General features: G+C 42.7%; 1 protein-coding gene across 5 annotated transcripts; it reads left to right on the top strand.

The window, feature by feature from the left end:
• The first annotated feature begins 1,147 nt into the window (after nucleotides 1-1,147).
• SERBP1 (SERPINE1 mRNA binding protein 1) lies at nucleotides 1,148-20,846 on the top strand. 5 transcript variants are annotated; one of them, XM_064516343.1, is made up of 10 exons: nucleotides 1,150-1,685; nucleotides 4,741-4,915; nucleotides 5,768-5,905; nucleotides 6,021-6,116; nucleotides 6,743-6,817; nucleotides 9,244-9,421; nucleotides 12,718-12,765; nucleotides 15,371-15,544; nucleotides 16,552-16,590; nucleotides 17,825-20,846. In XM_064516343.1, exons 1-10 carry the CDS (start codon nucleotides 1,286-1,288, stop codon nucleotides 17,879-17,881), a joined length of 1,380 nt encoding a protein of 459 aa, XP_064372413.1. In that variant the 5' UTR covers nucleotides 1,150-1,285; the 3' UTR covers nucleotides 17,882-20,846. The 5 variants fall into 5 exon arrangements, with proteins under 5 accessions (XP_064372417.1, XP_064372413.1, XP_064372414.1 ...); XM_064516344.1 differs by having other exon boundaries at nucleotides 1,151-1,685; nucleotides 6,045-6,116; XM_064516347.1 differs by lacking the exon at nucleotides 6,021-6,116 and having other exon boundaries at nucleotides 1,148-1,685.
• Nucleotides 20,847-24,702: the final 3,856 nt, after the last annotated feature.

The raw sequence follows: 24,702 nt of genomic DNA, 5'->3' as shown, positions 1-24,702 counted from the left end.
TAAAGTGATCTAAGTGCTCTGAGTAGACAAGGCAAATATTAGAAAAATTGTCACTTGTCAAGAATGAGTTTAGTTATACTAAAAGCTACTAAAAGGTTCTGACAGCCTATTTAAAGGTAGAAGCCGTGGACCTAGGAAATAGTGTTTTAGATGGATGTGTCAGATATGTGCCCATTAAGTATGTTTTAATCTTTAAATATAACTTCCACTGACTATAAACAGAACTACGGAGACCAATTAACACTGCAGACACTTTCCACCTTCAGCTGGCATCATCTTCTAATTGTGCCTATCTGCTAATTAGAGGAATATCAATGTCAACGGAAGAAGGCATTGGGATTGTGTGCCCAATATTGGGATAACTCTTACAGCTTTCGAAGCGGTAACTTTTACTGGCTACAGCAACGAACCCCTCAAACCGCGTTACCGAAGCGGCCTCCCCTCATGCGCGCCCCCATCTTGGTGTCACCCCTTGGGACGCGATTCAATGCCAGCGAAAAGCGTCAGATCGCAGTTTTTGAAGGCAGAAACGCTCCGTGTCGTCCCGGCGAGGGCGGCGGGCCGGGGTGATCCTGCGCTAGCACAAAACCGCCAAGGCCGAGGCCGGCGGCCGGGCCGTGCTCTCCCCTCAGGAGGCCACCGAGCGCCCCAACGGCCCACCGCACAGTAACGTCGCCGCAGCCAGGCCCATTAACCCCTTACAAAAGACCTACGTGTGCCCAGGCGGCACTGTAAGGGCAGAATTTATTCGAAAACGCCTGTGGATTTGGGTTTTTTTCTTTTTTTTGACGGGAGTTTTTTAGACAGTCTCCTGAAATCGCGCGTTTCTCCAGCACAGCCTCCATGGTGCGGGTGCGCGGGACACCGTGTGCTGCTCGCCGTCAGAGCAGGGGCCGCCGGCGGGGCGCGCGGCGCAAAGATACCCCCGAAAAGGCCTAAAAAAGGCTTAATTCGGCGAAAGGGACGTCCCCGGGGCTGGGGGGGGAGGGGGCGCCCCTCCGCCCCGCCCTCCCGCCTCCGCCGGCCGCGCGATGGCGGCGCGCGGGCTCCGCCGCCCCGCACAATGGCGGCGCGGGGCACGCCGGGAGCTGTAGTGCCGGCGGCGCGGGCGGGCGGGCGGGCGGCCTGCAGCTCCCGGCGTGCCCCGCGCGGGGTGAGGTGCCCGGATGTGCCTGGCGCCGGAAGAGAAGCGCGTCTCTTCGGGGACGGCCATCTTGTGCGGCGGCGAGCAGGGGTCTGGGGCCCGGGCAGCATCGGAGGCGGATCCGGCCGACAGGGGCCCATCATGCCCGGACACCTGCAGGAAGGCTTCGGCTGCGTCGTCACCAACCGCTTCGACCAGCTCTTTGATGACGAGTCCGACCCCTTCGAGGTGCTGCGGGCGGCCGAGAGCCGGCGGAAAGAGAGCGGCGGCGGCGGCGGCGGCGGGAGCCAGGGGGGCGGCGGCGGCGGGGCCCGCGGCGGCCCGGCGGGGGCCCAGCCCGGCTCCGCCGGCGGCGCCGGCAGCGGCGGCGCGGGCCCGGCGGGGGCCGGCGGCGGCGTCGGCAGCGCGGCCAAGCAGCTGCGCAGGGAGTCGCAGAAGGAGCGCAAGAACCCGCTGCCCCCCTTCGCCGCCGCGGCCGCGGGCGCCGCCGACCGCCGCGAGGAGGGCAGCGGCCAGCCCGGCGCGCCGCTCCGCAAGGAGGGTGAGCGGGGCGCGGGGGGCCGGGGCGGCGGGGAGGGGGCCGCGGCCGCGGGGCCGCCCCGCCGCGCGGGGGGCCGCGCACAAAGGCGGCGGCGGCGGCGGGAAGGCGCCGGCTCCCCGCGGCAGCGGGCCCGGGGCGGGCGGGCTGGCGCCCACGTGGGGAAGCGCGTGGCGGCCGCGGCGGAGCGGGGGCCGCGGCCGGGGCGCTGGGGCGGGCGGCCGGTCGCACGTGGCCGCGGCGGCGCCGCCTGCGCGGGGTGTTGGCGCTTCTGCCTCGGCGCGGCCGGGCCCGCGCGCCCCGCGCCTCACCGGAGCCGCGGGCGGGAGGCGGCCGGCGTTGCTAGCGCCGCGCGGTGCGGTGGGTCCGTGTTCCCCCTTGGATGGTGTGACACGCTCGGCATCCCGTTAAGCGGTCTCCAGACTCCCCTTTATTTTTCCATATTCACTTAAGCGTCCATATTTTTTGCATTAGTTAAAACGGAGTTGATAGGACCAATGTATGCATTATAATACGTTTTATTTCTCAGCCACGTTTGTGTAAACCCTTAAGACATCTCAGTAGATCTCACAGGAGCCTTTGACTTCCTTTTGTGAGAAAATCACAGAGTGGAGTAAGCTTAAACAAGTTCTGGGAAAAAGTGAGCAAGGGCACAATTTTGCATGAAAAATGGTAGATCTTGTACATATATGTAGTTGTGCGGCAGGCAGTTGTACTGCACGTAAGGAAACTTAAACGCGCATCTAATTGGCCAGATCTCTGATTAACTGGGAATTCTTGAAATGCGTGTACGCCGAGAGCAGTTAATATTTGCATGAAGAAATACTTGCTAATCATAGTTTTAGCTCTCAATAATTTTTAAAAAAATGCTCTGTTCAGAAGAGTGCAAATTGCTACATGAGGCCATATTAATATTTTTGCTTTTAATACTGTGTTGCAAAATGATTTTCCACCAGGTTTTATGCTTTTTAAGAAAGAAAAACTTTAAATACACTCGTTTTAGAAGACCCACCATAAAATATTATGTGAAAATACCTTGAGATATGCAGAAGTTGAGGACTGTTTTACAACACCCTTTGCTTATGGATCTTTTGTACTTTAAAGTCTGATGCTTGAGGGTTTTCATATGAGGAATACAGTAATTTGTCCTGAGTGGCAATTTACTAAGGAAGTGTTTTTTGGAAATACTTAAGTCAGATACAGATTTATTATTCCTCAAAAAGTAAACCTGGAACGTGGGCAGTGTCTTTGGCCAATACAGCAGAGCACTGAGGGTTGTTTTGGTAAGACTAGCTGTCAGTATGTACGTAGCAGTTCACATTTATTTCCAAGAGCAAACACTACACAACTTTGTGAATTATTATAGGAATGAAACAAAAAGTGAAACTTTTTTTGTAGCAGTGTGTATGGAGTATTTTAGTAAGAGAACAGTCACTTTCAACTTGGAAAATTTCAGTTTTGGGGGGCAATGGGACAGTACTACTTAACATTATAAAGGTAGCTTATGCCATGGTATTAACAGTTTGTTTACTGTGTGAATATGTTACTGTTTACGCTATTGCCTTAATATGTAAATGTGCAGAGTATTTGGCTGATGAACTAACCCTTCAAAGCTATGTGATGCTAAGAACAAGAAGTAACTTATATTTTTGGTTAGGCTTCACTAGGAACCATGATTTTCAGGGCACAAAGTGTTGAACTTGAAATTCAAAGGGCTGGGTTATTCCCTTGCACCTCTGCAGCATACCTCCTGTCAGGTGGTTCACTTTCTCCCTGGTTTACCTCTGAAGTGGGGTGATCCTTAGTTTGAGAGCTCTTCTCAGAGTCAGCATTAGTGAACTTAAACTCACGTGACTCTTTGGGGAGCAAGGATTACTTAGCAAGACATATATGTCATGCAGACTTAATGTAAAGTACAGCTTGCAAGGTAAGAAAGACATTGTTCATTTGGGTGTGTTGGCTTGGATGTCATTACAACTGTAACTTTTTTAGCCCCACCCAAATTTGACATTGCTGGTTAGGCAGGAACTTATTTATTTAAAAAGATTAAAATCTAGCAGTTCTTCATTCAAAAGAAAACTTGCATTTTTTGAGGCAGTCTTTGTGGTTTGCTTAGTTTTTTTCCCCTAAATATTGTGGAAAGATAGTAATATAAGGATGGGGTTAGGTGTTCTTCCAGATCCTTCTAAAGAGCAATAAACAGATCTTTCAGAAGATAAATACAGTTTCCTTATCCATTCAGGAGTCTTTAAATGTCTTAGTGAAGTAGATAGTGCCATAAGAAGTGATTATTTAAAAATTACTGAAAAGTGGATGGAAGATGTATAGAGGGAGAAGGAAAATGTCTAATTCAGGTGAAATTAAAGGAAAAGAGAGAGGGGGTTGGCTAATTCACGAGTAGGTGAGTTTTTGTCAGTGAGCACCTATTGGATTGGGAGGATTGGCATGTGGATTAATGCATCGTTTAGTCGCTGAGCAGAACCTATTGTAGGAGGCTCCCTGTTCTTTTGGGTGCAGGTAACACCTGTCTGAGTAAAGAGAGTCCTTGTAAGAGCACGCCCTGCCCTAGCTGGTGACTGCTGGGCAAAAAAGTTTCAGTAGGGCACAGCAGAGTGAAGCAGGGGACTTATATCAGGACTTAGCTCCGTGGTAGAGATGCTGAGTTCATTTTAGAGCACATCCAAATAAAGAACATGTTTTACCTGCAAGAATCTTTTACAGAAAAAATCTCCAGCTTAACTTGATGCTTCCTTTAGAATTGACCCTTTCATTTTAACACAGATTATGCATGAGTTGGGTACTGGTCATGGGTTTAGTTTGGTACAATATTGCAAGAGTTCACATTTGAGTCAGATGCGGCATAAAAAACATGAACAGCTAGATGATCTGCACTGATTTTTTATTTTTTTAAGTATAAACTCAGATTATCTAGTCAGGAGGTGACTAAAATAAAAACGTCAATTCTGTCTTAGGCTTGTCTTTGTTTTATGATGTTAGCATCAGTATCTCTTCCTGAGCAGCTCCAAATTCCGTTGATGTGTGTTGCCTAATGTTGTAGGGATAAGGCGTATCGGCAGGAGGCCTGATCAGCAGCAGCAGCAACAGCAGCAGCAGCAGCAGCAGGGTGAAGGCAAGCCCATTGACAGGAGACCAGAGCGACGACCTCCTCGTGAACGCCGGTTCGACAAACCTGCTGATGAGAAAGGCGAAGGAGGAGAATTTTCTGTTGATAAGTAAGAATTTTGTGTTGCGGATGTTCTCTGATACTCTTCTAGAGTGAGGTTGTCTTTTCTTCTGCTGCTAAGTTTAAAAAAACAAACAAACAAAAAAAAACCCCTGAGCTGATTGAATGAAAATATTGATACCTTAAATTTGTTTTAATCACAAAAACATTTGTCATGCAGAGTAAAATACTTCTTTCTTGTAGCGTGATTTTGTTTATATATTTTAATCAAGTTTTAGACCAGGAATGGTTTAACATAAGAACAGTTCTATTGGTTTAACTAAGTGTGATTTAAATCAGTAAAACATCCTTCATAGACAATTACTTTTCTCTAAATCAGGATAGGTCGGGAAAGGAATTCCAGTATAGCTCTTCTCTGTAGGATGAAAGTTGCTAGTTGTTGCAGCTGCTGTTTAAATATATACGGCTGGCTTCAAGCCTTAAAAGTTTGTCTGTGGAGGTGTTTGTACCTTCTGGGCTATGGTGACTTTAAATGTGTGATGAAACCATCAGCTTTACATCTAGGCAAGGCCTAAATTGCTTGAGTATTGTGTGGATTCCAGAAATTGTGTTCTGCATGTAATATTCAGCAATTAAAGTCTTAGTAGTAAAAGTTAAAGTTCTTTTAGAAGTTGTATGAATGCAGGTGAAATTGAAACTGTGGTGTGTATATATTGGGTTGTATATGTGTTTTTTTAATGTAATAATTTGGCATTGAAACTAGACTCCTGAAATAATTACGAAGAGTAATTATCTGTGTAAAAGTAAGTAAAATTCTGAAAAGAGGAAAAATAAAAGCCTTAAAAACCATGCTGTACATTTTTTGGAGGTGAAATACTCACGTTTGGCTGTTCCATGCTAGACCCATTCTCGACCGACCTATGCGTGGACGTGGTGGACTTGGAAGAGGACGTGGACGCGGACGTGGAATGGGCAGAGGAGATGGGTTTGACTCTCGTGGCAAACGTGAATTTGACAGACATAGTGGCAGCGATAGATCGTAAGTCTTTGACTATTTTCTATTTTTTGGCTATTTTTTACAATTAATATACATTAAAAATTTTGCCTTTGAATTTCTATATCTGGACACTATAATGTTAACTCAGTTTTGTTAGTTCTGTTTCACATTCACATTTCAGCGGCCTAAAGCATGAGGACAAGCGTGGTGGCAGTGGATCACACAACTGGGGAACCGTCAAAGACGAGCTAACGTTAGTAATCTGTAATTGCTCAGAAAACTATTAGCAGAATGTTAATACATCTTTTTTTTTATGGTTAGCAAAATATAAAGATTTAGCTGCCTTCTGGGGTTTTGGTAATTCTTATTACACTATTAAAGAAGCCTTTGACTGCAGAACGGTGAAATTTAATATAGTATCTTCTTGGTAGCATGGCTTCACTTTTAAACCCCAAATTTGGGGGCAGTTTGGAATGAAGGGCTTATGCTGGTTTTGAGCAATTCTTTTAGTAAAAATCTTTTACTAAAAGTTAAACAATCTCTAGTTTTAACAATATTCATTGGGTTAAGCATGGTTTTTTTTCCTCAAGTATTTCATTGAGAATGGTACTTTTAATTCCCAAGTTCATTTTCCCTCCCGGGGACAGAGGGAGGCTTTCAAAATAGGTGCTGGTACATGGTGGGGAAAACTGTTAGGAAAGTGGAAACCATAGAGTTTAAAAGGAAGGGAAAACATTATTCTTTAATATTTTAAACGAAATAATTTTATAAAGAATTGTATATTTACTATAGAACTTAGTCATCAACTTTATATGTATTTTTAAACAGTGATAAACTATTTTTTTAAAAGACAGAACCCCAAACACTTTCTAATTGCAGTGAATTGGATCAGTCGGCTGTAACTGAGGAAACGCCGGAAGGAGAAGAACATCCACCTGCTGATTCTGAAAATAAGTGAGTACTACCTCTTTTAAAATGTCCTTTGATTGCTTCAAAGGTAGTATTACATTTTCTTTAATTTCTGGTATTCATTCCTACTTCTGTATTACTATATTCAGATTATATTTCCTTCAGTAGATACATAATTACCCGCAGTGCTGCTGAAAGACTGTTTAAACCAGGCCTTCTGCACATTGGTATCTTGAAGCTATTCATTAGTGTCATGCAGGCTCTTAGGTCACTTTCGGATTCAGCTATCTAACAATTAGATCTGATATACTTGGGATCTCTGGCTTGCAACTGCACATACCAAATCCCAAACCAGCCATGCCCACAACTAAGTAGAACAACCAAGCAGAAGGGAGAAACCACTCTTTTGCTGGTAGAAGGCATTTCTCCTGAAACTTCCAGCTTTTCAAAACAACTACGTTGGGACTGTGTGGCTAGTCTGTAGAGAAAAGTTTGCATCTCTCTTTCGTTCCGCAGTTTCTGCGTACGCAACCAATTTTCAAAGAAGTTAACTTGACTGCTTTTAATTCCAATTAGACACCATTGCAGAAGAAATCAGTGACTCATAGTTGATGAATGAAACTAATTTTAGAATAGCAAGATGAGCAAATAGGGGCACTTAAGGTTGACTGAAAACATGATAGAAATTTTTACAGTAGTTCTGTACAATAAAACTGAGTTTTTGGTGAGGAATGTTCTTTATGGTGAATTCAAAGGAAAATGGCAAACAGATAAGAGAGAGAATTCTGAAATACGTATTTGTCCAGCATTTTTAATATGGAGTCCTGTATTGCTTGATTTCCTCACTAATAACTTTGAGATTAGCTGTAAAGAGAGGACAATCATTGAGTAGAGAATAAGAAACGAATTTAGGTTAAATAAAAAAAGACTAAATGCTGTTACTTCTCCAAGGTCATGGAGATTCAAGGTTAAGGTTATCTTGCAAATAGAATTTTTTTCTTTTAAAGGAGTATGAGGATTTTTAAGAAATTACAGCTTGAGCATTGGTAAGAAAATGAAAGGTGGCTAACCTTAAAAAATAAGTTACATATATGGAAATCTGGATATATGAGGTTTGCTGTGTTCAGTATTTCTTGGACCTTTTTAAGATACAGGTCCTGGTATTTGATCAGATATTGACCTATCCATGTGCAGCTCTGTTAGTTATCTGCAAAATCCTGCAGACTATTACTGTGTGTTGTTTTTTCTCATCTTCCTCAAATTTGCAGAAAATGTATAATCTTCTGAGTTTCAAGCTTAACAGTTCCATTATCTATCAGTTATGTTTTTAGAGGAATGAAGCATCTTTGCATGGGTTAATTTCGAAGTTGGCTATTTTGGTGGAGTTTAATCTAAATGTTTCAGTAGAACTCTAGGATGCTTTACTGTAGTAAAACATGCAGATCACCAAGGGTAATATCTCTGCCCTGAGCAATACACTTGCTTTTTGAATGTATAGCTTGTCAAAAATGGTTCTGTCCTACAGAATAAGAAAAACTTGCAGTTCTGCTTATAATAATTTTGAGGTCGAAAACCTCTGCATTATCATACCAGAGTTAATGGCTACAGAATGAAAACAGTTTCTCTTAAGTTGATGCCCACCTGATGTTTTCACTGTACCTCTATAACCCCAGTTTACTACGATGTCATGACACCCTGTAAATTAGCATTTTACTTGCATAAACATACTGTGTGGAGAATGGCTAGAGGATTGACTGCCTACGTAGTTGGAACATGATGTATTACAGAACATAATGGTTGTGTATTTAAGTTAAAAATAGTTCTTTGGCAGAAGCTAGGGACACTAAAGATTTACATTGGAGTGACATAACTTATTCACTAAGGTGTTTGTAGTTACTTTTTCAAGCTAGCTGAAAGTAAAAATGTTTTCAGTTAGCTGAGATATTAATGGTTGTGTTTGATTCAGTAAAGGAGCAAACTATAAAAAGTGTTTAAAAACTGTTCTTAAGCTAACAAGCTTGAGAATTACAGTAGCAACAAGTGCTCTCTCTCTGCCTTAACTTGAAACTTTGGGTGGCAGGGAGGGGTCTCAAAAAAAAGAAAGGGGGGGACAGGGAGGAAGAGGCCTAGACAAGTCCATTGTGAAAGGTAGGCTTTCAGGTTTGCAGTGAAAATTGCCATTAATGTGGCGAACAGACATCATGGGTCAGTAATTTGAACTTTACTGTGCGGTGCTCTGTTGTTTAAAGGTATCTGGCTGTGTTTTTTTGCCACTGTAGCTAAAGAAGATGAGCTTTCATGTGTGTTTTTTTTTGAGTGGTGGAATTCAGATGACTTTTCACCTCTAGCTGCTCAATTTTTGGCAAAAATAGTCTTTTTATGATCCAGTGCTGATGCAACTTTTTTTGAATTTGCTATATGTAGTGTGTGAGCTCTAAGTCATGATCATAATATCCATGAATTTACTACAGAGAGAATGAGGTTGAAGAAGTTAAGGAAGAAGGTCCTAAAGAAATGACCCTGGATGAATGGAAAGCTATTCAAAGTAAGGATCGTGCAAAAGTTGAATTCAACATCCGTAAACCAAATGAGGGTGCTGATGGGCAATGGAAAAAAGGATTTGTTCTTCACAAGTCAAAGAGTGAGGAGGTAATGTGATTTTCAGTATTTGCTTGTCCAGATTGTATAGGTTTCTTTATACACCAGCACTTCTTTGAACGGAAGTTTGTTTCTTAGAGGGGCTGAGCTGTCACTGAATGTTTATAATGCAGGAATAAGATTTCTGTTAATAAAATTGCAGTTATGCAGGAGTGTAAGTAACAGCTCCTGCTGTGATTAGTTAGCAGTTGATCTGTCTCCATAGTTTGCTGTATATTCTGATATAATCTAACCGGTAGAGATTAGACTGTGGGATGCTACTGCACTGCAGCAGGTGACTTTGTAAGGACTTTTTCTGGGTGAACTTCCTAGAAGAAAACACTATTTTATCAATGTGATTTTTTTTTTTCTTTTTTAAGAGATCTTACGTTATTGCACTGTCAAATTCTTATCACACCAGTTCATTGTGCTTGCTGAACACAGTGCAAGACCAAGGAAAATATCGGTCATGCCTAAGACACCGTAATGCTTAAACAGCATATCTTGTTTTGTAACATAGGTGTCTTCTTTGTTCGGTTGTATCATGTAGCTGAGTGTCTTTGAAGGTTTTGAGAAACCGGCTGAAATGCGTTGTATGCTTCAGTAATATTCACCATAATTGCTATAGAATCACTTTAACATTTTAGTTTCTCAAACACTTCAGTCATTATAAAATTGAATTACTCTATTTTAAAATAGTGGGAGTTGCAAGGAGACAAATTCTTTTCCCTTCCAGAGGGAAGGGAAGTGCTGAGAGCTTTTGTCTTCTAATGCACAACTAGCACGTGGATTCAGAAACTGTCATGAACTTTTCATGTTTGTTTTTAACACTCTGTAGTATCTTAAGTGGTCTACTGTTAAACAGTGGCCTAAAACTTCATTTAGCAGATGGTTCTAACTTCCTTTGAAGTAAGTGATTAGTATGTAATATGCTGTTTGGTTTTCTAATGGGTATTTTCTGCATTTCACCTTTACTTTTTTAATTGGAAGCATATAATATAAATAGGGTGGCACTCTTCATTACTCTCTCAAAAAGAGAATTTCATTTCTGGTCTCACTGAACTTGAGCTTGACTCTAAGTCACAGTCGTGCTGTTTTCATACCTTACTGCATAAGATAATACGGTTCTGTAAAAGATTGTGTATCTTTCATTTTCCTTAAGGTGCTTCAGTGTTTGAAGTTTTCATTAAATAACTCTTTCTATGGGTTGTTGTGGAAAAGGAAAATCTTAAGTGTTGTTGTATATTAGAATAGCAAGTGTAAATAGCATTTATCTACTTTAGCAATACTTGCTGAAATTGTAGTTTTGCAAACATGTCAGGAAATCCCACCACACGCACACAGCCCCCATCCTGATCTCTCTGAAGTATTTGACATCTCCCCAAAGATTTATTTGGCATTTGGTCCCTGAAGAAGGGTTGTGGGTGGGTTGGGCTTTTTGTTTACCTATTTGAATATAGGATAGTTGTACTTTTGGGAAATTTAGAAGTTGGAAAACTCCATGCTGTATTTTCCATTCAGAAAATATACTGGTAATGAACCAAAAAAAAAAGGAGGGGGGAGTACGAGAATAATCAAATTACTTTCACAGAAGAACTGACATAATTAGTAGATGGAATACCCTTGTGAAATAGAACAATTAATTTCTCTTTGAAGAAATGAGTTAGGTAACTTCTTATGTACTAGTATTAAATATAATTTAATCTCACTCCTGTGTTTAAACAGTAAGGGACTGTTATCAAGACCCTTTAAATCTAGATTCTTCTAGATTATTTTAAATTATTTTGTGTTCAGTGAGCGTCTGTCCCTATTTTGCTTGTTCATTGTTCACTGATGCCCTAGAGAGCGGTGCGTTTTGGGGGGCCATTATAAGAGAAATGTTCTTTATAATGCAGGCATTATAAAAACTTTCACACCAGCTCTTCCATGAGCTGATTGGGAAGGTGGAATAATCAGGAGTTATGAACAAAACCTACAGATCGCCTGCTATTCGTATTCCCGTTGTCCTCTTTGATATCCTGCAAGTCATGAAATAAAGGCAGGTTTGGTGTATGAAACAATTCATACCTAGGCCAAAGGCTTCTGTTGCTGGTGATGACAAGAAGTTGATACATGAAAGTGACTTGGTTTGTAGGTAAATTCTAGTTTTCGGCCCAAGATCTTCTGTACTGTTAGGGCTGGATAATCGCAATGTGCCCCAGTACTTTTTCTCAGAAGTTTGGATTGAAGCATTGAGATGACCATCCTCATTCCTGTAGACACTTGTTTTGAGCTGTTGGGTGAACGCCTTAGGAATCTGTGCGAAAGGGGAGTAGGTGAGGGTCTAGTGCTGTTCATCTGCCTTAGTCTTGTGAAAGAGCTGTCCTCCTCTGCTGCTTGTTTTCTTGACTGTTCTGAGGAGTAAAATGCTTGACTAGATCTTAGGTCTCTTCTTTTTCGCTTTTGCTGCACAATTACTGGAAAGTGGCATTTTTTAATAAAATCAGCTCTAAATACCATCTCAGATTCTTTCTGGCTTAATGTTAAATCCACTGTGTATCGGCAGCCCTAGTCTAAGGAGACTCTTTCCAGGAGATTGGGTCATGTCATAAAATAGATTCTTTTTTTTCCTCTCCTCTCTGCAGCTGTGGTTTAGTGATTTGAGTATTTTGAGTTCTGCTGATATAGCTGAGCAAAAAGAAGAGATCTTAAAAATTGCTTAAATAGTTCGGTGCAAGTCTCCTGGAAAGATTAGTAAACCAGTTTCTGCTTTGTGTCTGGTGTGCTGTGCCTCTTCCCTGTGCCTTCAAACTTCCTTGCTTATCTAATCATTTCCTTAGAGAGGTGGTTATGATGGAAGGCTGAGAAATGTGTTCTGGAAAATAATAGTTCATCTCTTCAAAATTTGGAGCTGTGACTCTTGAATTCAGACTGTGCAGAAACTTTTTATTCTGAACAGTAATTAAAAAAAAAAATCTGTATCTGTCTATTCCCGGTGTGTGCCTGGCCTAGTGAGATGCTGGAGGTCAAACTGCCTGCTTGGGCTCTAGTGGAATTAGCAGCGGCTTGTGTTAAACTTTGTTAGCTGATCCAGGATTTCTCTTGCCTCCAGACCTGTGGCACAGTCCGTTCTCTTTTCTTTCTGGATGCTTGCACAACTGTTGATCTCATTCTTTTGCTGCTCCATGTGCTCAGTGACATCTGTATCCAGCAAGTTCATGTGACCTTATTACCTGTTGTTTCTGTATGTAGTTGAGTCTCATTTCTTCCTTTTGTTTTCTCCCTTTGTTCCTTTTGTCACTTTGGCGTGGACACGCAACTTTCATCAGACAAAGGCGATGACAGAAATGCAGGGGAGTCTGCTGGAGTCAAATGAGGTACTGATCCTTTATATCTAACTGGTGATATCTGTGTTTGATGTGATCTCCTTCTGAAATCAAGATCTTGATACTAAGAAGTCACACAAAAAAAATAGAGAATATAAGCAGATACAATATGGAGCTCTTCTGTCCATGCCTGTTGTCTAACTGTGCACCATATAGGATCTTTCATAATTAGTACCCTTGCTCCTAACTTATCTGAATTGAAACCTGCTCATCATAAATGCTTCCATCATGAGTCTTCTCCCTCCTCCCCTCCCATCTCACTGTCTGTTCAGCCCCTTTCTGTTAGTGGCTTGTTCTTAAGATTTTTGACAGCCTTCCCCAAGACCCCTAATGCAGCAGTGCCTACAAGCGGTTATCAGGTATTAGGTCAGAGTACTACTGAGAGTTGCTAATACACATAAATTAAAAATACTTTTGAAGATGATGCAGAATAAGCAATTCGGTGTGCCCATGATTATATGTTACCACCTAGCTACAGGGAGAAAATGAGAATGTGCTAAGTCTTTTATTGCTGTTTTAAACTGGCTTAAGTTGTTTTGTGCGAGGAAGTTATCTTTGTATGTACAGAATTTGGTATGTATTAGGTTTAGTGGTTAAACAATGTTAAATTGTAAAAATAGAATGATTTTTGATAGACTGTAGATTCTCCTCCTTCCCTCCCCTGCGAGCAATAATCACGTGGAGAAGGAAATGCACAGTGGTGTTGTACAAAGCCATTGCTAGTACCACTCAGAAAAAGAATGTAGTATAACTACTAGCAAGCTGAAAATACCATCTCAGTACCTGGGGAGTGATTAAAACAGCAGATAAAATATTAGGTGGTAGAAAAGGAATCAAAACCATAACAAAAGACACTGCTTACTGTTATAAATTATTGGTGTACTTGCATTTGAATACTGTATGTAGTTCTGCTTGTAGCTTGACAGGCTGAATGACTTTCCTGTGCAAACTAACTGCCTGGGTTAACTTTAAGTTTAGAAAAGGGATCTCCAGGGGAAAGAAGTATAATTAAGATCTATAAAGTCAGGAATGGGATGGGGACCAGTTACTATTACATGAGGTAAATTCCAATGAAGGATGTTTGAAATAACAGCATGGCGCGCTGTTTCTCATTGTGCCAAATTAAATTGCAGTGCTCTCCACGGCAGGGTGTTGTGGAGGCCAAACACGCAGCTGGGCACAGAAAGGCAGTAGATTGATGGCGAAGACTTTATGACTCTGTGCATTACGGTGCATGTAACTGCCCCAAGGAATCCCTGAAAGCAGTTTTCAGCCTTTTGACTGCAGACCTCTGTGGATCCATTGGCTTCCTTTAAAGGATCCACAAAAGGTAATGAAAGGCTATAGTTGGTATAATTACACAATATGTTGCCTTTGAAAGTCAGTATATTGTGTAATTAGACCACAGAAAAAGTAAGTTATAGTCAGTCCGGTAAGCTTGGAAGCAGATGGCTCTTAGACAGGAAAAGATGAAGAAATTGAAAATTGATGCCCCAGAAATTCAGGGGTTACAGGAAAGCGATCGCATGTTGTGTGGTTCCAGCCGCCACATCAGTGCTTTGGCCTTGTAAAGCAGAGTTCTGGACTAGGTGAGCCCTTGATCTGGTCTGGTACAGTTGGTTTTGCGTCTTGTGTATCGTCACAGGGATGCCAAAAAGTGGAACTGTATGGAAAAATAGTTAGGTGTGTGAAGTGAAAAATAATTTAAAAGAACTTCATTTTTTGTGTTCAGTGTGTAATAATCTGAAATACTTGGTTCTGTGCTGAGCGGTATTTACAGTGTTAGGTGCAACTTCTCAGCGCACGTGTTGCTTTCAGAGGCTCGTGTTTCTCAGCCTGAACGCTTGGGGTCGAACTAGTTGTAAGAGATTGTTTTATCATGGCAGAGATGGTGACAGTCAGGTATTTGCCAATGTAATTCATGACTGGAGACTGGTTCTCTGTTTTAGCATTAGTGTGTTAGTTACCTTAATTACATTGCTTGAAATGTCTTTTGTTCATGCCTTGTTTATGATCTGTTATGGCAAATATCCAATAATGGATTCTTACTTTCTCCCTTGTTTTAATTATTATACAAGACTAAGTAAATGAGGGAATGTAAAGCAGTCATTGAGCGAGATAAAGGTTGGCTACTGGGTATGTGTTTAGAAAAAAATTGAATTTATAGAACAGGAAGATTTTTAGGCTAGGAAGTGGGAAGAGAAAACCAAAAAATGAGGTTCTGTATCAGCTTGATGCTACTTCGTTTGGTCTGAAATAAACCTAAACTTGTTGCTCTAAAGGAACTCCCAAACTTTCCTGAGTTATCTTGGAAATGCAAAGTAACTTTGTTAGCTTGAGTGCTTTAAATTTAAGTCATTCCAGTGAATATTTGCTTGCTTTTATGTAGTTAGTGTGTTTTTCTGTCCTCTTTAGAGGTGGTGTAACTTAATTCATGAAAATTACTGCCCTGATGTTTATCTTGAAACAGTGCAGTATGTAGGGGTGCGTTTGGAGGTGAGCACATAGGTGGTGCTGGTGAGAGAGGAACTACGCGTTAAAACTCTTTTTTAATGAATGGTGATTTTTCTCACTCATGAAAAATCATTAATTCTAGGCTCATGCTGAAGACTCGGTAATGGATCATCACTTCCGTAAACCAGCAAACGATATCACGTCCCAGCTGGAGATCAACTTCGGAGACCTCGGCCGCCCCGGACGTGGCGGCAGAGGGGGTCGGGGCGGCCGAGGGCGTGGTGGCAGGGCCAGCCGCGGAAGCAGGACTGACAAGGTAAATAGCTGCACCTTCCTCTGCAAAGGATTCGCGGTGTAGCTGTTACTGAGGCTGTTTTGTCGTTCCTATGGTCTTAGGTGCCTTCCTTATTTCTGGGGGGAATACTCGGAAGACAAACACTGCATTTGAAAACCAAGTAAAATGCCTGCTTTTGCAGGTTTAGAGTAACTTGGTTTAGGGTTAGGACAAAAGAATAAGTGTTTCAGTGGTGTTTACTCACAAGGAGGGGGGAATAAGTTGGATTAAAAAATTAGGGTCCATCTTTGGTCATTGCATTTAAATCCTGAAAATGACTTGCTCTGGACAAATCCCAAAGTACTCTCGGACATGTCTGTGCCTGAGCAGAACCGCAAGTGCCGGAGCGGTGGTTTTCAGACACAGTCAGGAGTGTATCTGCTTTGTGACCCTTATGTTGGAGATCACTTGTTTTATGACTACTTGTTATATTTTGAATTTGAGGAATTCATGGTTTTCATGTGGAAATAAGACTCTTACTATTTTTTTCCTAGCCTGCAGTAATTTTTTTTTCTTCCTCTAGTCCTAAAGCCCTAAGGAAGCATTTAGGAAAAGGCCTGCATTGGTGGGGGGGAAATGTGTAAAACTGAAATAACAGCGTATATTTACACTTAGGATTTGGTTTAGTATGAGTCATTTATTCAGCTTAAATGTGTCTATTCAAATTGTTGCTCACTTGAAAATGAGTTTAGTCTATATGGTGTGACCTTCTTTACGTAGGCCAGATTTTTTTGCTCATTTACATCTCTTGCAGGGCACTGACTTTATTTTCTCCTTGTACTGGATTGTCTTAAGTTTTAGGCTTCTCTATTTGGAAAATTCTTACCAACCTAAAATTATAAGGAATTGCAGCTAGAGTGGTGGTGGGTTTTGCTCTGAATTGTTCCGCTAGTGTGGCCTCTTGCTGCTTCAAGAATGTCGTCATAAAACAGTTAAATACTTTGAGATCTGCAGCTGATTTTATGTTGACTTTGTTTATTTCCTTCCAGTTGGTTAAGGAGTTTGACGTGATCCACACACCCAGCCAGGTTGGTGATCTCTGCTAGCACTTACGTTACCCGTGAACGAGGCCATCCTGTCGTGGGGACTGCCGCTCCCACAACGGATCGGCTTTTCTGGCTTGCCTTTTGCTTGTGCTGGAGCGGACAGCTGGAGATGCTGCGGCTGCTGGCCTAAGACCCTGCTCTTTTAACTCTAGCTTGTGAGCTGGGTACTTCAGTTTCTCAGTCTTGCCTTTAGATGCCGATAAAACTTTTATTGGAGTGGTGTAAATGAATCTCTTCCTCTTGGTAAATGCAGATGCTTACAGGAACTTCCACTTCCCTGGCTCTTCCTGCTCCTCTTCCCTCCCACATCCCTCATGCCCAAAGCGAAGGTTATGCTAAAATATTTCCTTTCTGCATTTCATTACTGAACGGGTGTTCAGGTGCAGTATGGAGCCTTCTCAAAAGCTGTGTTAGGGCAGTACCAAGTAGGTTTTTGGTTAATGTGTGTGAACTTGTAGAGAAGGGTGGCACAAAAAGTTCTCCTTTTCTGATTCACAAACTAGTTTTTATTAAAAAGTTAAATGTGTGAAACTTAATATTTCCTCTGAACAGGCCTTTTTGTAGCACTTTGCAATTGTGTCCCTTGGTAAGAATTGCTGGTTATGCCCTAGTGGCATCAGCCATGCATAGGGGGCTTTGTAAGAATGGAAAAAACACTCGTAAGCTAGTGCTGTAATCACGTGCAAACATGTTTAATTTGAAGTTTACAATATGCCTTTAGGTAGCTTTAACTTAAAAAGACTTTCAATAGTACAGAAGACTTTCTAGTCCTAGGAATAAAAATTCCTGCAGTTGCTTATTGTAGAAAAAGGTTGCTGTTTTGCTAATCTTTGTCCAGTGCTGGAGTGCTCAGCTCTGCTGTGTTGTGTGCACTTCAGAACCCGGTACCTTTCAGTGTAGATGCTATTCTCCAGTAAGGTCCAGGTTAAAGTAGGTACAAAACAAACCCTCCCACCCCACGCCCAGTCAGTCCTCTGGGGTGGAGGAGGTGGCTGCGCCTGCAGCAGCGCCCACCCCGTCCCGCGCAGGTCGGCCAGGCCTCGGCGCGTCCCCGCGGTTGCGCTCGGCTGAGCGGCGACATGTCGCGCTGCCCCAGCTCGGCTCTGTGCTGAGCACTTACGTGTCTGGTCAGTAGAAGTAGGTCGGTGCGTATGAAGAGCTAGAAACAGGGCTCGATGCCTCTGAAGCTAATAACTTTCTGGTGTTTCTCTTTCAGTCAAGTGCTTCTGCTCCTGATGTAGATGACCCAGAGGCTTTCCCAGCTCTGTCCTAAACTGGATGTCATAAGCCAACCCTGCCCTCACTGGGCCTTCCTCTCCGAGGCTTGCATGCTTAAGGATCCTAAACAACTAAGAAATTTTAAAAAGGAGACTGTCATTCATACCATTCACACCTAAAGACTGAATTTTATCTGTTTTGAAAATGAACTTCTCTCGCTACACAGAAGCAACAATATGGTAGTCAGTTTTGTATTTAGAAATGTAATGGTAGCAGGGATGTTTTCATAATTTTTTCAGAGATTATGCATTCTTCATGGATACTTTTTTGTATTGCTGCTTGAAAATATGCGTTTCCAAACTTGAAATATAGGTGTGAACAGTGTGTACCAGTTAAAAGCTTTCACTTCATTTGTGTTTTTAATTCAGGACTTTAGACATTTTCCCCAAACGGCAAACTGGTTTTTAATTATTGCACACTATTTCTGTTTGCGTAATACCTATTTAGGAGATTTTTATCAGCCCATGGTCTTTTGGAATATGTAAAATTTAATTTCACAAACTGTTAGTACTGTGTGGAATACTAACTCCTGGAAGTACTTTAATTTAGTTTTAATACTTAATTTCAAACTTGGAAAAACAGTCATTTTTCATCTATGTTTGGTAGTTTGTTTACACAAAATCTTTATACAAAATTGATATCAAATACTTGAAAAAAATATTCAAAGCACATTGGTTTATAGTTAAATACCTGTGTATTCATCCAGCAGTGATGTGTGGATAATTGGTCTAAACAGTTTTTCTTAAAGTTATGTATTACACCTTTCACTCACCCTTTTTTACCTTTATTCCCTCCTTCTCCCTAAAAAAAAAAAAAAAAGACTAGATGCTTTGGCAAAAGAAAAAAAAAAGATGTTTTTAAATTACCTATGCTTTTTCTTTGAGAGGGTTCCCTGTAGATTGGAGGAAATTTTCCTGTTGTACGGACCTGGGAGGTGGCGGGAAAGGTGGCAGCTGTTGCTCCGTAATCCGTCTGGACTACGGCTGGGGTGTGGAGTTAGCAGCGCAGTCTGTTCACACGAAATACGTCAGCGCCTGATGTATTTACAAAACTGCTCCGATAGCAGCAGTTTTCCGAAGGGGCTCTGTCTGGGTCTGGAAGGAGGAGTTTTTGGTTTGCTGTTTCAAACAGGGACATCTGCAATCTGTATGGGATACAAAAATACGACAGAAAACCCCAAAGCTTACTTCTGATCTAAATTTTGTTCTGGATTTTTGCAGCTTTTGGGCTCTGGTTGCTAGCTGACAAATGAATGTTTTTTCAGAGAGCGATTGTAAGAAACCCTTTATTCCCCTATAGAAATTTGTCATAGGTTTGATTTAACCCCTGTGAACAGGAACATTACCACTTCAGTACACAAAAGGAGTTGAGAGAATGACTAATAAAGAGGGTTTCTTAGAGTTTTTATCTGCAGCATTTGTTAGGAGACTAGAAACAGGATTCTCATTTTATTTAATGTTTTACACTTTGAACAGCTTATAACATATTTGTAGTTTCTTAACTAGGTAGATAGAAAACAAATGGTAACGCCCTATTTTTTTAAAAGCTGTACAGGACAGGCAAAAAGTATTGGAGACCTTTGAATATGAAATATCAGACTCCTTAACTGTGGTGTTTAGCTGGCTTGCTTTATCTGAACTGTTTTCTACAAGACTTTTTGTTGTAAACCACTGTTAATATCATTGGATTAGACGTTAGCGCACTCACCTATCAGTTCGAAAGTACTAGGCTGTGAGAAGGAGGCAAGTTTTCAAACAGTGGATGACAATTTTCCTGGTTCAGCTCTCCTGACCCTGAGCAGGTGCTTAGCGTTGGGGGGTTCGGTTCCTGGCACCGAGCTGTTTTTCTTCCCTCTCCCTTGGATTTGCACATTCCACGTGGTAGAACGTGTTGCAGTTTCAGTGGTAGGGGCACCTTGGATCATGTAACTAAACAAATGCTTTGATACCGAGAAACACATTTATGGAAAAGCTTTCTCTGTAATATAAATCTTCCCCCTTATCCAAACTGTATATTTGCTGTTTCAGTTGTCACTCAGCTTCCCCCCCCGCCCCCCCAGATTACTTCTGGGCCAGCCAGTCCTTTGGGGCCCTGCCAGCCTGACTTGGTCGGGAGCTTCCCCTTCTCTTGCTTTAGATGATAGAGCAATTTCCTGAATGGCATGTCACATAAAATTTCCAAGATAGCTTGCACTTAAAATTGGTCCGTCTGCTGTTCTGATAGATGTAAATTTGCCTCTTTCAGTCCATTTGTGTCAAGAACTAAAACTGTGAACATATATCTTTAATATTGGTGGGTGTTAACTGAAATAAAGGTTTATTTTCATGCTCTTTTAAAAATGTCATGAAAACATGTGGACATGAATCCACTTAGATGAATAGCATCTCACCTAGGTTCTGCCCCAAGTGGTGATGGTGCCCAGGCATCTCCATTACCAGCAATGGACTTTGCTTTGGGAAAACGTCTCCCTCTGAGTAGCTCCAGTATTTACTATTAACGAGCTTGCTCTTTAGTAACATCTTCTGTCCTCTTGCTTGCTACTTGTGCTGTCATGCCAAATCCAGAGGACCAGAGCTTCTTGAATCTGAGCAATTCTAAAAACATGGTCAGAGCAGAAAAAGTTGGAGAGAAATGGAGAGAAGCACTTAATGCAAATTGGCTTATGAATGTAACGATTCAGTGTTTGAGCATGAAAGTTTATCTTACAGCTCGAATGCCACTGATGCTGGGAGAAAACAAGACTTACAATAAATGCAAGTGTTGTCCTTGTGGGAAGGGACATGAACTCTTCTGAGGAAAATTAAACGTCAGAGGTCGGTGTGAATATATGGTGTTTGTGGTTTTGAAGAGTTGAGACCACTCTTAACTGTAATGACTTTTTTGCCCATTGAGATTCGTTTGCATAGCCACGCCTCTTGTTTTAATAAACGCAGGACATATGCCTAAAGCTGCTACTGCCAGCATCTGCTAACCTGCTTCTTTTATGGAATCATTAAAAGGACCACGTTGCCCTCGCTGCAGAACTGATGCCTTGGTGCGCCTTCACCAGTCAGGTACCAGCGTCCCTCCCAGGCGCAGGGTGTGATGCAGCGAGGGCTGTGCGCCCTGGTGACGCGGTCACCGCCGCTGTGCTGGGTGCTGCGTTAGAAAAGGTGAACATCGTGTTTTTGCTTAGGGGGTGGAACCTGATTTGGGGAGAATGGTTTGGTTGTACATCTGCTGGACTTCAGATAGTGAAGTCGCTTGGACACTGTTCCTGTTGATGGTGCTGTATCTCTCTTCAAGTCTGAGCAGGATTTTTTGGGAAGCTCCATGTGGGAACTTGGACTTAGAGGTTTCATATACTTGAACTCTTCTAGGAGAAGGAGAAAAGGTACTACAGCGTTCCTTTCGGTAGTAGTAATGTTCAGAATCGGCTGCTATCTGTAAAGCTGAAGGTCAATGCACAGAAACGTGACTGACAGAATAGGGTGTTGTTTTTTAAGGATACCTTTTGTAATAGATTATCTAATTTGGTTTTATGCAGCTGACTTGAGGTCCTGCTCAGTCTGTGGTAGGCAGCCGGAACCCCGTTGCAGGGTGGCTGCCAGATGGAGTATGGGGAGCGTGAAAATGGAGCTGTGTTGTCTTGCCTGTCTGACCCAAATATGAATGAAGCATTTGCCTTTGAGTAACTCAGAGCCAGAGTCATCACAGGGGTCGAAAATGTCTGTACACCAGGCTGGGTACTGCTTACCAAAGCAAGCTGCTAGACCCAAAAATGAAATAGGACTGATAGATTTTGCAAAAAATCTTACACGCTGTTTATGTAGCTGACTGAGAGTGGCCTTTTCCGAAGGTGGAGAGCAATGCCTGACTTGTCCAAGGCCTTTCTGAGTGTAGTTCTGTTTGTCACCTTTACAGATGTTACTTTCAAAAATGAAATCCCTGTTGGTGATCTGAAAAAAGCAGCGCAAATGACATGTAGCAACAAAGCTCTTTTCACTGTCTGCAAAGTTTTCAGTAACAAGGTAGTCTGGGTTTGCTCCTGGCAATAAAACAGCTGTGGTGCCTGTCCCCCGCTTTGCCTGTGGCTGGCCATGCGGCTGGTGTCCTCAGGCTGATTGCAGCTCCTGTAAGGACTGAAGTTTGCAGGGTTGCAGGGGTTAATGTTTTGTCCAAGCTGTGTAGTACAGGCAAAGCTGACCATGCTTAGGTCTTCTGCAAGATCAGTTAGAGCATGCTGCTGTTTTTGTATCCTGGAAGATAGAAATCAAGTAGGACCTTCCAGTTTGGGGGTTTTTCCCCCCTCTCATATTTCATCAGCAGTTAAGACTTCAAAATCGGGAAGTCGTTGCCTGTGTGAACTTGAGACTTGATAATGATTATCACGTGTGTGCAGTGCCCAAGAGATTCCCTCGATTCTGCTTTTAATCTGTGTTCAGTGTTGATAGGTAATGTTAAACACACTTCACTTGGGTGCCCGGCAGGACAGGAGGTGAGCTGGATCAGTGCTGATGCTTGTTTGTGGACAGTTAAATATGAGCTAAGGCGGCTTCATTTTGTGTGTCACAGAATCCGTTGCACTAGTATGTGGACTTTCCCATACTCACTGATAAGTGCACTTGAACTGTTTGGCCTTCGCTTGTGAGACGTTTCTGCAAAGGTCAATGTAGTACCGAGGAAGAGGTGAGGGAGCTTTGCTTGTTTACGCGTTCTTTAATGGGTGGAATGAAGGTAGATTTGATGTGGGATTGTTCTGAGTGTAATCTTTCAATTCAGAAACTTAAACTAGCACATGACCGGTGTGTTCAGTTGTGTTTGGGGTTTGCACTTAACAGACCTCTGGATTTTTGTTCTGTAACGTAATGTGTCGAGGGCAAGTCAGCCTTGCTGCCGTCACCTTCCTCTTAAGAAAGCGGAGTGAGGGTCCGGCTGGCTGCGGCTGCAGCAGTGCTCGCTGAGCGCACGTGCGCGGGGAGCTGCTGCGTGGCGAGCGTGGTGCTGGCGCGGCACAGGCACGGCGCAGGAGGGAAGCGTGTTCAGGCGAAATGGTTGTTGCTACTCACGTGCTTTCTCTTGCAGCGGCTCCTTTTAACGATGGGCCACCGTGCACCTTTGTCAGATCTGGATGAAGACACTAAAAGGGGCTGCTGTTCTGCAGATCACTTGTGGACCACTTGAAAACCGTTTTTTTGTGGAAGTTTGTCCTCTTCTGTGCTGAGTCCATCCATAAACAACTGCCTTTCTGTTCTGTAGCCTTGAGCGTAGAGAGGTCCTGGGCCTGTTTGGAGGTGGTAATGAGAAGATCAAGTTCAAATACTGTTCCAAAATACAGTTCAAATCTAAGCTTCCAGTTCCTACACGAGTAGGGGCTGCATTGCAGAGCTGCTGTGAAGGTGTTCCGAGATGTCCTGGGAGTCCTGCAAATCACAAAATCCTGTCAGTTTGGACAGCTGTGTTTGAACTGCAAGTGGGAGGGGGAAATGGAGGTTGCATTAGCACCTTGGAGTGGCGGAGGTTGCTGTGGTTGGTGTCTTAATGAAAATGTACCTCAGCTTCAAGCAAGAGACTGCTTGGGCTTGTGCAGTTATTTGCACATCTGGGTTGGTTTTTTTTTTAAAGCACAGTTTCTAGCACAAATGTGTGTTAATGTGAAGTGGACAATAAGGGTAAGTATTCCATGAGGGACTGCTGAATTACTTGAGAGGAATTAATGAGCTTTGGAGCAGCTGTAATGTGAAAATAACCCCTTGCTGCAGGTGGGAAAGGGGGTGGGTGGTGTCCTGCCCAAGGTGACGCTGCTGCCTGCGCTGGGGCAGCGGAGGGGAGCAGCTGGGTCGTCCCGGCTGCTGGGGAGTGAGCCGTGTGCTCCGAGTGCCGGGAGGCTCCTGCATGTGTTGCAGCAGGACAGCTCTTTTCAAAAACTGTGTTGCAGAGGAGCCCTAGCATATGCACGACTTCAACTTGTAACTGATGTGCTCGAGTTTGAGCTGCTTACCAGTAGCTGTTTATCTAGAATGTCTTTCCTGCTCACCTCTTCTCACAACGCTTTCTGGAAGGGCCTTCCCTTTGCTTTTGGAAGACAGCAGAAAACTTCCTGGACAGCAGTTCCACGTAGTCTGTTTCTCTGTTCCTCAGTTCCTTTCTTAGCTCTGAGAAGTAGCTGTTTCTGGCGGAATGCTGTGTTTTGTCGTGCCCTTGATCTCACTGGTAAACTCCAGTTATTTGAACGCATCTTGACTGCGCAGTGAGGTCAAGGTTATCTACTTCGGTTTAAGTAGGGTCCGGTGGAAAGCTGACTGACAAGCTGCATGCTGGATTCCGCTTAACTCTTTGCTGATCAGATACCTGAGAGCTGTTGCACCATTACAAGAAGTGGGTGTCAAGTACAGACTAATGATACCTAAATCACTGTTGATGGTTTTATTTTGTTTTCAATAAACAGAGCAGAAGACTGGAAAACTAAGGTTTGAGAAGAGGCGGGTTACTTGTGATCAATTGTTATGCTAATTAAAATGAAATATGCTGGGCATATTGAGCATCCTCCTGCATCACAGAGAAATCCAGTAAGAAGTCACTGTCTGCTGTACCCAAGAGAAACTGCTGTCAGGACTCGAATTTCACATTCCTAAGACCAAACAACTGGAACCTTAAAACTAACATACACAACTATTTTCATAGATTACCATCTACTCTAGAGGCATCTTCACAATACAGGTAGATGTATAAAACTCTACAAGCTTAATGATAATACTCCTGTACTGTGTTCACACTTGATAGAGGGCAGTATGTTCAATTAAACATAAGATTGTCATATAGCATCTTTGAACTTGA

This window comes from Dromaius novaehollandiae, chromosome 8 (assembly GCF_036370855.1).
Source record: "Dromaius novaehollandiae isolate bDroNov1 chromosome 8, bDroNov1.hap1, whole genome shotgun sequence".
Lineage (NCBI taxonomy): Eukaryota > Metazoa > Chordata > Aves > Casuariiformes > Dromaiidae > Dromaius > Dromaius novaehollandiae.
The sequence above is the reverse complement of the archived record's forward strand: the minus strand, read 5'-3'. Positions and strand labels throughout refer to the sequence as shown.

Coding starts and splice junctions, on each gene's coding strand:
- SERBP1 (XM_064516343.1), top strand. CDS start 1,286: ATGCCCGGACACCTGCAGGAAGGCTTCGGCTGCGTCGTCACCAACCGC. Junction 4,916..5,767: donor GGAGAATTTTCTGTTGATAA/GTAAGAATTTTG, acceptor GTTCCATGCTAG/ACCCATTCTCGACCGACCTA. Junction 6,117..6,742: donor ACCGTCAAAGACGAGCTAAC/GTTAGTAATCTG, acceptor TTCTAATTGCAG/TGAATTGGATCAGTCGGCTG.